Here is a 13,016-nt window from a genome sequence, read left to right on the forward strand (position 1 = left end):
ACTACAGCCAGCGCGACCCCCTACACTACCCGAACACCACTGCACTACCCTAAACCCTAAAAACAGAACTAATGAAAAATAGCAGAACGGTAGTTTAATATTTTAAAAACCTTTGAAATTCATTGAAAAAACCATAGGTTTTACCGATGTTATAGTTAGAAATTAGCATTTAAAAAACCTTTGAAATTCACTGAAAAAAAATAGTTTTTTGGGATGTTATAGTTAGAAATGAGCATTTAGAAAACCTTTGAAATTCACTGAAAAAAATATAGGTTTCAGGGACTTTATAGTTAGTTGAACATTTTACCCGTACAAAACCACAGAAATTCTTTCGTTATAGTTAGTTCAGCTAACTATAACTCGCGCCCCCGCAATGCACTGCTGATGACGTCACATATTACATCATTCATGACATGGTAACAGGAATATTGTGTCCTCCATATTGTTTATAAAATTAACACACCATTGGACTTCATAACAGACAATCTGCATCCAATCGGCCAATATCTTTAGAAACGGTGTTTAGGATACAGCAGGTCCGATTCATAAGCGGCCTCCTGTAGTCCATAAACTTGTACTACTGACACACTACAAAATGCAATTCACAAACCTACGGCCAGAGACATCCTCCTTAGCATCTCCTGTCTTTTCCATGAAGAGATCTTTGCAAACGTAGGTGTACCATTTAGTAGTAAATGTGGGAGGGACCCCGGAGAGTGGATGAAAAAAATGACTACAAAATGGGAGAAGTTAGGGAAATATAAGAGGGGGAGTGTGGAAGGGTCAAGCACCACCCGTGGATAATCACTGGTACTGAAACGCACTGCCAAAGACAACATTAGAGGCAGGAGATAAAATAAGACAGCAAGGCAACTAATGTGAAATAAATTAAATTAGTTTGACCTTATATATATTTACATACCTATGTATATTTATATACACATATACACTATATAAATTACATTAGTTTGACCATATATATATATATATATATATATATATATATATATATATATATATATATATATATATATATATATATAGATAGATAGATAGATAGATAGATAGATAGATAGATAGATATATCAGTAATTTTCCAGCAATGTTGCACCAAAAAAACAGTGCAAAAAAGTTATTTGCAGTGGCTTGCAGAGAAAAAAAAGCATTTATCACAATCTAACCATTGTCATGATGCACTGCGTGGCAGAATTGCAAAAATGGCCTTCATTGGTGCAATCTATGTACTGTGGGTCCCTTCATAGTTGGTGGAGATGACAAGCTGGAGGCTGAGTTCCTTGACATGGTGAGGCCGAGACTCATTTGCTTTTTGGCATTTTCAGGTTGAACACATCATCAACGGTGAGATCCCAAGAGATCTCTCAGCATCTCTGGTCTTCACCAACAAAGCCCTGGAAGGCCTTCAGCTGAGGATCCGGGAGCTGCAGGTGGAGAAGGCTCAGCAGCGAGACCTGTACAAGGATGCCCGCCAGCGGCACAAACAGCTCTTCCGTGACCGAAGGGAGATGGAGACCAAGATACGGGGTGAGTACTCGTAGACATGTCCTGCGGTTGATCAATCTTCGTACAATGGATGGATTAACTGGATCCTACATGCCAAGGCTGGAGTTTTTCTGAGGAGGCGAATCCTTAGTACACGAATACGGCCATGATCCAGAATGCTTTCTCAAACTGTAAGTTACTCCCAGGCCAGGAAGTAATCTTAGCTTTCACAATCAAACTTTACTTCTAAGTCAGAAAAAGGGAGGCACACTTGAATGCATGCGCTCCATGGGTGCAGGATTTATGCACTGGACCAGTCGCCTGTACTCAGACCAGCAGTCATTGACAGGGAAGGATTGGAGCATTGCGGTTAGGAAATCCAGTGCCAATGAGTGAACACTTGCACGGTCTTTAATTAGGGGGAATTCATGAACATTTGACTTTGCAAAAAGCACACTTCCCTTTTCATCTAAGTGGCACTTGAGAGGCTCAGGTGCAAGTGCAGCAGTGAAAGTGGCAGAGTGCACAGCTGCTGTTCAAATCACAGGGAGAATGTAGGATGAGGAAGTATTTTATTCAGTGCCCTGAGTCATCAAGCATAGGAAAGCACAGCAGGAGTCTCTATTCATTGTAAATTCCATGCACTAAGGGGCACATGCATCAATGGAAATTGCATTCGCAAATGGTGCGAATTGCAAAGTTCAGCCGTTTGCGAATGCAATTCCATTTTTTGGGATGCATTAACATTTTTGTAATTTTCACAATTTAAGAAATCGCAAAATTGTGATTTCTTAAATTGCGATTGCATTTAAGGAATCTCAAATTGAGATTCCTTAAATGCAATGCATCAAACTTTAAAAATTTGCGAATTCGCAAACAAGGGGAGCAAATTACCATGAAGTTGACCTTCATGGTAATTTGCGAAAACTTTGAATAATGCACTAAAGTGCATTTTTCAAAGTTACATTTTACACACACACATGCCCTTGGGGCATGTGAGTGTGCAAAATGTACTTCTAAGCAGATTTGAGGGGTGCAACAGGGTGTCCTTTGGACACCCCTGCACCCATGAACTTGCATTCTTAATTTGCGAATTTCTAATGGTGAATTGCAAATTAAGAATGTCTTTCCAGACCACAGGACTGCAAGCACTGAGGCGGGACTGCGAGGACCAGCGTGCCCAGCGGCGTTGATCGGCCGCAGCTGGTCCTCTTCCCGCCCCTTTCGCCTATCCTCTTGCCTGATAAGCAGTAACAGCAACGCGCACGCGGGACGCGCGCGGGGCAACGGCCGGGGCGAAGACCGGGCAAAGACCGGGCAAAGAGCGGGCCGTTTGAGGCCGTTCGAGTACGGCAGAGTCCGGCCTAGGCCCACCCCCCCTGGACGCTAGGAAGTCCATAGAAAATGCCATTAAGATCAGGGAAGGAACGTACTGTCCAAATTAATACCACCAGGGGCGTTGTTTCTGGTCCCATTGACGCTTTCATAACACGGGCCACTGGTATTCTGGAAAAGGAAATTGCCATGGTTGAGAAAAGACTGTCAATAGACCTAATTAGTGGAAGGCGATCCTCACTGGGGGCTTTAGCCACATCTATCTCTCCTGCACCCTCTGCACCCCATGCTGCCTTCAATTGTGTCCATACTACCTTTACAGACGCAATAGTCCACTTAGAAACCATTTGGGGCAGCCCAACAAGGGATATAACTAAGCAAGAAAGGAATAGTATAAATGCTTCCCAAGACAGTCAGGGGGACGGGGAGGAGGATAATGATTCCATGAGTAGCGAGGAGCAGGACTTTAGCCAGCTTTCTGGATCTCCTCTCCTCAATCAGTCCAACATGTCCAACCTTGTTGAAAGTGTTAATCCACCTATATCCAATCCCGGCCCCAAAACCAAAAAGAGAAAACGGGATTCTAGATTTTCAGGGGAAAGAGACCTAAAAACCAGTAAAGTAAATAAAGTCCAAGATGTAGGGGGCCAGGGGTCCGAGCCTCAATTAAACCCACTAATATCCTCTGTGCCCGACAATATGCTATGCCCCTCCCTTTTTCCTCTGGGCTCCTCAAGTACTTGCCCCACGTGCCTTAATAGTGATGAGGTTTTGTTGGCAAAAATGGAGGCCATGATTAAAACATTACTCTTACCAGTCCTGGAGCGGACTAGGTTAATGACCTCTAAAATTGATAGTATGGAGGATTTGATCCATTCAAACCATACGATGCTTCAAACATTACTTGGTCCAAATAATACGGGCGCTATTATTAATACATCAGCACCCAGTAAGGCATTCAGTAAGGTTACCAGTAACAACTATATGGAAAAGGGTAATAATTTCCCTAATAAAACCACAGGAACAAACAGCGCCATACTTAAAAGGGGCCAAGAAATTAATACCACCCTTACTACCTCTTCTAAAATAGGAGCTAGCACTCATATTCAGGTATCAAAGCCCCAATTGAAACCAGCGGCTAAACAAAATGCTGGTGGGCGTCAAACAATGGGACCACGCACACAACCTAATTTAAATCTTCTACCCCCCCTGTACCCCAAGAGCCCCACGCACCGTCTCCACTACCCACAGGGAGGGGGGGCGTAAAAGACCAAATATCCCCAGTGTTGATTTACCACCTGAAGCAGCCCTACACACCATCGTTTTGACAGGTGTAGCACCATTAAAACAGGGTGCAAGGGAATCCTATAGTGACCTTCGCAATAAAGTCACTTTTTGGTTGAACAAAAATCGCCCGCTACCCCCCTCTACCCCTACGGAAATACTATATGTGAGGAGAGTAGATTGGGTGGGGCCGGAGGTAAAAGATTTAGAAGGAGATTGTATACTGATCTCGTTCAAAGATTCATGGGTGGTAGATGCTATCAAACGAGAACCCAGGTTTGCTAGGCAAAGGGATGTACAAACATTAGCTTTATCCTATTTTTATCCGCGCAGGCAAATACCCTTTCAGTCTTATCCCCTGTTTCGTAAAGGTCCTGCTGCAAGACATCCCCTGGCATTAACCCCACTTGACTGCCAGCGCCCCTTCCTTTTCAATCATTTTGGTCCCCTTTCTGGGCTTGAAGCTATAGACTGACTCAATGCTCCATCTAGTGCGTCCCTGATTGGTAGTGTAGTAGCCCAAGAGCCCATTGATAAAAATATGGTCTGCCCAATCCAAATCACCAATCGAGTAGATGGGGAAGGAGGCCAAATGCCTTTGTTAACTAGCTCTTTACCATATGTAGCTACTCAGGGGTTCTTGACCGAGGATAAAATCACAGTTCCAGCAGATCTCGTTAAGCATTTAGTGGTTAACAATGATACAGGGGTGTCTCACGGACCTGTACAGCCCCTATACCCTATGTTGCCAGGCAACCTGAAAGATCATTTGAAAATCTTGTCCTGGAACATAGCGGGAATTAAGGAGCGCCTTGTGTCCACTGATTGGTCGAACTTTATGGACAATTATGATATTATCCTGTTGCAGGAAACATGGGCAACGGAGCCTGTTCATAAGTTGGGGTATATTAATTTCTTCAAACCCGCAATTAAAGGAGGCAAAGGGCGGGCCGCTGGTGGCCTGTTGATCTGGGTGAAACAATCCTTGGGTTTTTATCCAATGGAATTCCCGGTGGAGAGTCAGGATCTCCTCTCCATCATAATAAACAAAGGGAACAAGCAAATCATGAACATTGTTAATATTTATGCTAGAGGTCTGTCTGGCGGTCGAAGCTCACCCCTGCTGAACCTAGTTGATCAAACGGTTATGAAAATGGACACAGGCATTACTACCATTCTTGCTGGTGACCTAAATTGCACCATAGAACCTGTGCTAGATATGGGAGATACCTGGACTATGGCAGACGATTCGGTATGGGGCATTCCGGATTTACAAGTGGAGAAGAGGGCTAAAGCAACAGAGGCTGCAGTTTCCTGGATGGCTTTTTGTCTACAAAATGGGTTCCGTGCATGTAATGGCCGCTCTGCCTCGGATATGAAGGGAAATTGTACTTTTGACAATGGGCTGAGGCAGAGCCGTATTGACTATATCTTACTGAACATGGAACATTGGTCTCTGCTAATAGACATGGTAGTATTAGAGCGCCCGGAAAGCGACCACAACCCACTATCTCTATCGTTGAAGATACCGGGGCTAAATAGACACGAGGAGCCATCTGCCACCTATACAGGGGACGCCCAACTTACCAACGACAGGAGGAGATTGAAGTGGTCACGGGTTATGGAAGATGAGTGTTTATTAGACAATATTAATGTTGTGGTGGAGGATGCGCTTAACGAAATGTCGCAAATAGATTTGCTGGGGATGGATATTGGATTGGCCAATAATGTGATGGGTGTCCATATTGACTGTTTTGATCACCTAAAAACTCTCCTATCCAAGCCATGTGGGAGTGCTATAACTAAAACTAATCCTTTGCCCCAAAAATGGTATAACAAGAAATGTAGGGGGGCTCATGCAGCTCTCATTTCAGCCATTAAATCTCGGGATGTGGCTGGAGTGAGAGCTGCAAGGCTCCACTACAAAAAAACCCTTAGTAAAGCTAAACGGGAGTGGGAGGATGAGTTTTGGACTGACCTCTTGGAGGCATCGTCCACTAACAACCTTAAAAGGTTTTGGGATTTGGTCAAATGGGGTAAAAACGCAGACTCTTCTACCCCGGGAAATAATGTGCCCATCGAGGATTGGATTTCATTCTATTCGGCCCAATTTAAAGCTGGTGATGATGAGGCTATAAATCCCTTGGGCAAAGCACCTTTGCTGACCCCACAAGGTGAAAAACTCACCTTTACAGTTGCTGAGGTTGAGTTGGCGCTGGCACTTACTCTCCGAGGCAAAGCCCCCGGTATGGATCTGATTCCGGCTGATCTATTTAAATCTAATCCCACTTTGTGGCTCCCGTATATTACCAGGATAGCTAACACTTTGGCCCTTGGAGCTACAGTCCCGAAATCATGGAAAGGGGCCGAAATTGTCCCAATTTATAAAAAGGGTGATAAAACCATTCCGGGCAATTACCGCCCTATCAGTTTGATCGATTCGATTCAAAAGATAGTGGCACGCATGGTCCTGGGACGGGTCCAGGGTTGGATGGAAACTGAGAACATTCTGTCACCTATGCAGGCGGGCTTCAGATCGGGAATGAGCACCATAGATCAGGTTTTTAGATTCTGCCTGATCTATTGGAAGGAGGTGTGGTTGGGTGGTGGCACCATCTATGCCGCATTCATCGATCTGAAGTCCGCCTTCGACCTAGTGCCTAGGGACAGGCTATGGGGTGTGTTGAAAAATCTGGGGTGCCCACTAGAACTATTGGACCTCATTGTAAGACTCCATGAGGACAACTTTGCGAGGGTGAGGTGGGGGGGTCAGGGACAAGTGACGGAAACATTCCCCGTAACTCGAGGTGTCCGCCAGGGGTGTGTCCTGGCCCCTACCCTCTTCCTCCTTTTTATGGACCAAGTTGTTAAATTTTTCATGGATACCCCCACTGATGCACCAATGCTGGCGGGGATGAGGTTCCCTTTACTCATCTTCGCAGATGACACTTTAATCCTCTCAAAAACACGCAGCGGACTCCAGCGGGCTCTCGACCGCTTTGAGGAGTACTGTGCCATCAATAATTTGGTAGTTAATGTGGGGAAAACAAAATTTATGGTTTTTACAAAAAACCATTCAGTCCGAAGTTCAGTAAAGTTGAATGGAGTAAACCTCGAACAGGTCGATACCATGACCTACCTAGGGGTTACCCTTGATAGCCGTTTAAGATGGAAAGATCAGATTAATATGCAACATCTTCAACTTGCTAGGCTGACTGGTTGTCTCGTTAAAGAGCAGAAGAAATCTATTACAAAACGGGTCCTACCGGCCCTTAAGATCTATGATGTTAAAATCTCTACAGCCATCTTATATGGCGCGGATCTGTGGGGCCACATGGACTTGCTTAACCTGTTTAAAACTCAATGTAGATTCCTTCGAAATCTTGTGGGCCTCCCACAGTCCACACCCTTGGTCCCTCTCTGTTTGGACCTTGGTTCCCCACCCATTAATGAGATGGCAAGATTTAGGTTAGTGGCATTGTGGAGACGGATATGGACATCCCCAGATTTATCCCTCTTTGCAAAAGAATTGTTGGAAGTCAGGTCTATTAGGGGTTCAGGGAAAATACCCTGGTTTTCTGCTGTTAAATCAATCCTTACAGATATGGGCTTAGAACAACTCTGGACATCCCCGCAATCTAATGTTTTCCCACCTAAAGATGAGTTCAAATCATTATACTGGGCTACATCTCGCCTAAAAAGAGTCTTGCTTTCTAACAAAAACGGCCTTACAGGCAGATTTCGAACATTCAAACTTGACCTAGCAAGAGAGCCATATTGGGATGTTATATCTCGACCGTTAGATAAGAAGTTGTACCATCAATTTAGAGTGGGCGCTCTGCCCTTAAACATCTTTCTAAATAAACGGTCTACAGGGATATCGCCCTACTGTACATGTTGTCCAGGTCATATTGAATCTGAAGGTCACTTCCTTTTTGCCTGCCCAAGGTATTGTGCACCCCGAAAGAAATGGTTAAAACCTTTGTTCCAAAAACTTCCATTCAAAACAGCAATGGAGGCCATACGGGTGCTTAGGACTAACACCTCAGAACTCTTTGTGGTAACTTTGGCAAAGTATTTGGGATGGGCTTGGCTCCTAAGACTAAAAACCAGCATGACTTAGTACCAAGTACAAAGGTGATTTACAAATGGCCACAATCTGTTTGATTATGTATTTGATAATCATTTCACGACTTTGTTCCATCATTTGCATCCCTTGTTTCTCTTTCCTTTCTGCCATAATAAGGATTTGTCCACAATGATTTTGAACTGTAACTTTTGAAATGTAATGTTGACTTTTTAATCCACTGTTATTTATTCTTATACAAAATTATTCAGGTTTCTTTATTCAGGTTTCTTTACTCATTAATTGTAATTTAATCCTGTTTTATCAATTTGTTATGAAATGTTCTTTACTCTTATTTGTATACTTATTTTTTATATTTTTGTGTTAGTGTTTAAATTTCTTTTACAGTATTGTTTTTGTTGGATGTTTTAATTGAATTGATTCAGTTATATATTTTTTTTTGTATTTATATTTGTGTCTTTTATGATTTGTTAAAAAATCGAAATAAAGACTTTAAAACCTGAAACCTGTCTTTCCATTCATTCCTAAGGGCCTCTAGGCCCATAGGAATGGATGGGGAGGTATTCCTTAATTGCGATTCTCAATTAGAGAATCGCAATTAAGGAATTTTAAGAAATCGCTATTTTTATAGCGATTTCTTGATGCATTGCAGTTTGCAATTCCTTAATTGCGATTCCTTATTTTTCGCAATTAAGGAATCGCAAAATGCAATATTGATGCATGTGCCCCTAAGAAGGCTTTTTACTGTATGTGTGCAAGTCTGAGATGTTTGTAAACGAGCCAAACACTTGAAATGATGGCTAAGCACAGGCGTAAGCTTGTAGCTTTGTAATAAGGCCCTAAGGGTCTTGAGTCCTAAAATGTCCATGGACTCGACAATTCTCGCTCCGGTGCCTACTCGATTCACGGGTTCACACTCTGCGACTCTGGGCAATAGCTTGCTTAATCTCCACAACGGCCCCTCGCGGCGGGATGCCTGGCTTTCACCTTGCGGATACCCTGCCGGGCTTAGCTCACAGGGGAATACCAGGACGGGTTCCCTAAGCAAGCGCTTAGAAACCGCTTGGTGATTTGCGCTATATAAATTCCTGTACATTTACATTTACATTTATATTACCATTGTGGGGTTCTAGTGATACAAATGAAGGACTGTATTACACATTGCTTGATATGTTTTAAATAACATGATTTAATAATTAATTGTAGTACTATTTTGCATTTGCATATCATCTGATTTGAATTGTTTGTTTACCAGAGAACGCAGATATGCCAGAGAACGCAGATATGCCTGCCAATGTTTTGTGAAATGTGTGTTTTTGTTGGGGATAATGTGCTAATATTTAAAATGTGTTTTATGCAGTAACAGTGCCAAAATACAGACACCAAGCTATTCAAACTTAGCACCATTACTCATACCTTTGGCAATACAGTAACTGTAACTCATCTAATGTCATACATGCCATTCAATGCTCCTGGCATCTTATCTACATTGGCCAGACCACACAGAAAGCCATACCACGTGTCATACAACTCAATCGCATAATTCAATGCCGCGTGGACGGTGCCCCATTGGAATCGCACCACACTGCCTTGAACTACCAACAGACGGCTTTTAGGTAGCAGGTTATGGATCATATCACATTATCGCCTAGGGGTGCAAATTTACAGCTTATACTGAATAATTGTTAATTCCAAAGGATCATGCAAGGTAATAAATGCTTTAAATACTTTGGAAGTATGGCATTCTATGATCTACATGTAAACTCTTCCAGATCACAATTTTAGAATCGGAACCTATTCTGGACAGTGTGACTTTTTTTTCTCCTGACTGAATCATGTAATATTCAGTTTGTTTTCTGTCTCCCTCGTTTTCTTTCATCTTTCCACTTATTAGCTCCTTGACTTCCATCTTTCTTTTCCTTTTATGTCTTTCCTCAAATTTTTCTTACCTTCTTCCCCTTTTTCCTTTACCCGTCCGCCTTTCCCCACAAGCACTCCCCCATGGGTTCCCGATACTCTGCCTCCTAGCATTTGTTGCATATTCACATCATTTTACGGTCATGAGCTGGTGCCTCCACTGTGATAAGTTTTATGCTCTGCCGCAAGCTCCTTCCTCGAGGCTTCAGTTCTTCACCACTTAGATAGACACCTGATTTGTACTGCCACCTTTTTGAAAATCTTCACAATTGGTGTCCCAGTTGGATGCTTTCTCTCTGGCGCCGCTCCGCCAGCGACCCGGACGACCGCTTGAACGACACACTTTAGGGCGGTTTAAGATGGAGGACGGACCTGAGTCCGTCCGCCACCATAGAGTAGGAGGGACCGTCCGCAGGGGCAGCGCGGTCCCTCCGTGCAAATTAGGATGTGACCGCCACCCTGCCGGTCACATCCTGTATTTTTAACATTGCGGCGGGTGCTGCTTGAAGCCGCACCCGCCGCAATGTTAAAAATGTAAGTTGTGCATTTGCATGCCCAAAGTGGCAGGCACCGCGCGGTGCCTGCTGCTTTGTTCACGCAAATGCAGGGGGGTACCATAGGTACCCCCCATGTGCATCCCCCACACCCCCTTCACCCAGGGGGCCCGCAACGGGCCCCCGAAGTGAAGGTCCGTATGCTATTCCATGGCGGAAAAGCCGCCGCGGAAAAGCATACATCTTACACCATGCTAATATGGCTGGCGGTGTCTGATAGACACCGCCAGCCATGTTAAAGCTTTTCCGCCGCGGTTGGAAGGCGACCGCGGCGGAAAAGCTGCGGACAGATTTCTAGACACACCGCCATCCTAATATGGCGGTGGGTCTTTTGAGGCTCTGCAGAGGATTTTCCGCATCCTCCGGCCTGGAGGATGCGGAAAATCCTCCATCATAATCTGCCCCTTTGTCTTTTCCATAAGTGACCTTCTGTCCTCCCTGTAGCTACTGTTTAAATGGCTGCTTTTTTGCTCATTTCTGAGCCGTACTGATGATTTTTCCTTGTGCAGTTATTTTCTGATAGATACATCTGCCAGTGGATTCCTCACCTTGTGAATATCCCCTTGCGTCAGCAACATTCGGAAATTCTTTTCGTAGCCTCGCGCCGACATGGACTTGGACGTCATAGAGACACGGCATCGCATGTGACTCCGCTGACGTCACCGACGTCTATAATAGGCCCACGCCGGCGTGATGACATCAGTTCCCTTTTTTCCGCGTCGTCTAACGGTTTCGGGAATCTCAGTAGCCAACTGGTACTTTGTTGCCTTTTTGTTACCGCTTTCTGCTTCTTTGTTTCTTGTCTCTTCACGATGTCGACAAAGAAGACCAGCTTCAAGCCCTGCAGGGAGTGCGGGAAAATGATGTTTATAACTGACCCGCACGAGGACTGCATTTGTTGTTTGAGCTCTGATCACGATGTGGATGGATGTTCATCTTGTCGGAATTGCCTCTTTGTTGTTTCCCAGATTAATGTGTTTCAGTACTGCTGTAGGTATGCCCCTGAACCCCTGGGCCATTCTCCCCAACTTAGACTTTACATTGCCTTATCTTCATGTTCCGTATGCTCCTCTGCCGACGTGTGCTAGCTCACTCTTTGACCTTCATTCTGATTTCACTGATTTATCTCCTTCCTTTCTCTTTCAGATGTTCATCACCTCTAGGAGAGTTCTAGTTCTTTTCTGCCTCTTGACCATGTATCAAAATTCTTAGGTACATTTTTGGGCATATCATGATTGTTCTCTACGTCTCTGATTTCACACACAGACATAGGATTCTCAGATGGGCTCCAGTTAATTGCCTTTGGTCCTGATGATAACCCATTCATTTCTTTAAGGGTTTAAACATTGGCAACACTATCATGGCAACAAAGACTATCCTTATAAATTCACTTTCTTGCAGAGCACAATCTAAAGAACCGAGGCTCTTCTGATAAGTTGTCCTCCTTCCCTTTTCCCTTGTTAAAGAAACTCCGCTCACAGGCCAATGAAAGTCTGAGAGGGTTTACTTATCTAAGTGAACAGTTTGTGGATCACAGAAGAATCAATTGACCAGACAGTTCCCCATGAAACAGTTGGAACAAGTGCAAGGCACACATTTATAGGATCATACACATAGGTCTGCAACGGGGAACACACAATACATGTAAACAAAGGGAACATTCAGGGGTCAGAAGACTCAGATCATGAGGAAGGAAGAAGACAACCTTCAGATTACAAAAAGTATAGGAACATGTTGCTGAGTCAGCTAGTCAGCAGTTTCTCTTTTCACCACTGGTGAATTGTAGTTCTAGACTGTGTAGTTCTAGGAAAGTAATACCCTGGTGGGTGGGTATTGTAGCGTCATTTGAGCACCCTCAAACACAAAAGAAACATATTGTTAAAATGTATCATTTAGACTCAGTTTCATCAATAGATGTGCAGTTCATTAAGCAAACCCACAAAGCTTTGGAAGTCAGCAGTTTCTCATCTCGGCAACCAAGATGTGAAAAAAGGGCCTAAAACATGAACGGCAGGCAGTTCCTTTAGCCATTAATTAGAATTGAGCTGAAAAAAATGACTGAAGCAAGTTACAGTTACTCTAACAAATAATATTATTACGCAATCGCTTCCTCTTGCGCTATTGATTATGCAATTGTTAACACATTTCAATGGACAGTAGAAGATTCTCAAACAAGAACACAAAACCTCTCCTAGAGAGCACAATAAATCTATAGGTAGTATATCCACAAATTCATATATATCAACATGTTCCCACACAGGAATATTTATTTGAAAAACATATTTCTTATAAACATACACAAAGACTGTTTCATAAAAATATTAGAAGCAAGTATCAAT

At 43.5% G+C, this 13,016-nt stretch overlaps 1 protein-coding gene across 2 annotated transcripts in view; it reads left to right on the top strand.

Moving 5' to 3' along the window:
- CFAP44 (cilia and flagella associated protein 44) overlaps positions 1–13,016 on the top strand; it is a 969,845-nt gene that overhangs the window by 904,630 nt on the left and 52,199 nt on the right. For both annotated transcript variants that reach the window (XM_078656625.1, XM_078656626.1), the window contains one exon: positions 1,341–1,542. In XM_078656625.1, coding sequence (XP_078512751.1) covers positions 1,341–1,542 — 202 coding nt within the window. The remainder of the gene's footprint in view (positions 1–1,340; positions 1,543–13,016) is intronic.

The sequence above is a fragment of the Lissotriton helveticus genome, chromosome 8 (assembly GCF_964261635.1).
Source record: "Lissotriton helveticus chromosome 8, aLisHel1.1, whole genome shotgun sequence".
Lineage (NCBI taxonomy): Eukaryota > Metazoa > Chordata > Amphibia > Caudata > Salamandridae > Lissotriton > Lissotriton helveticus.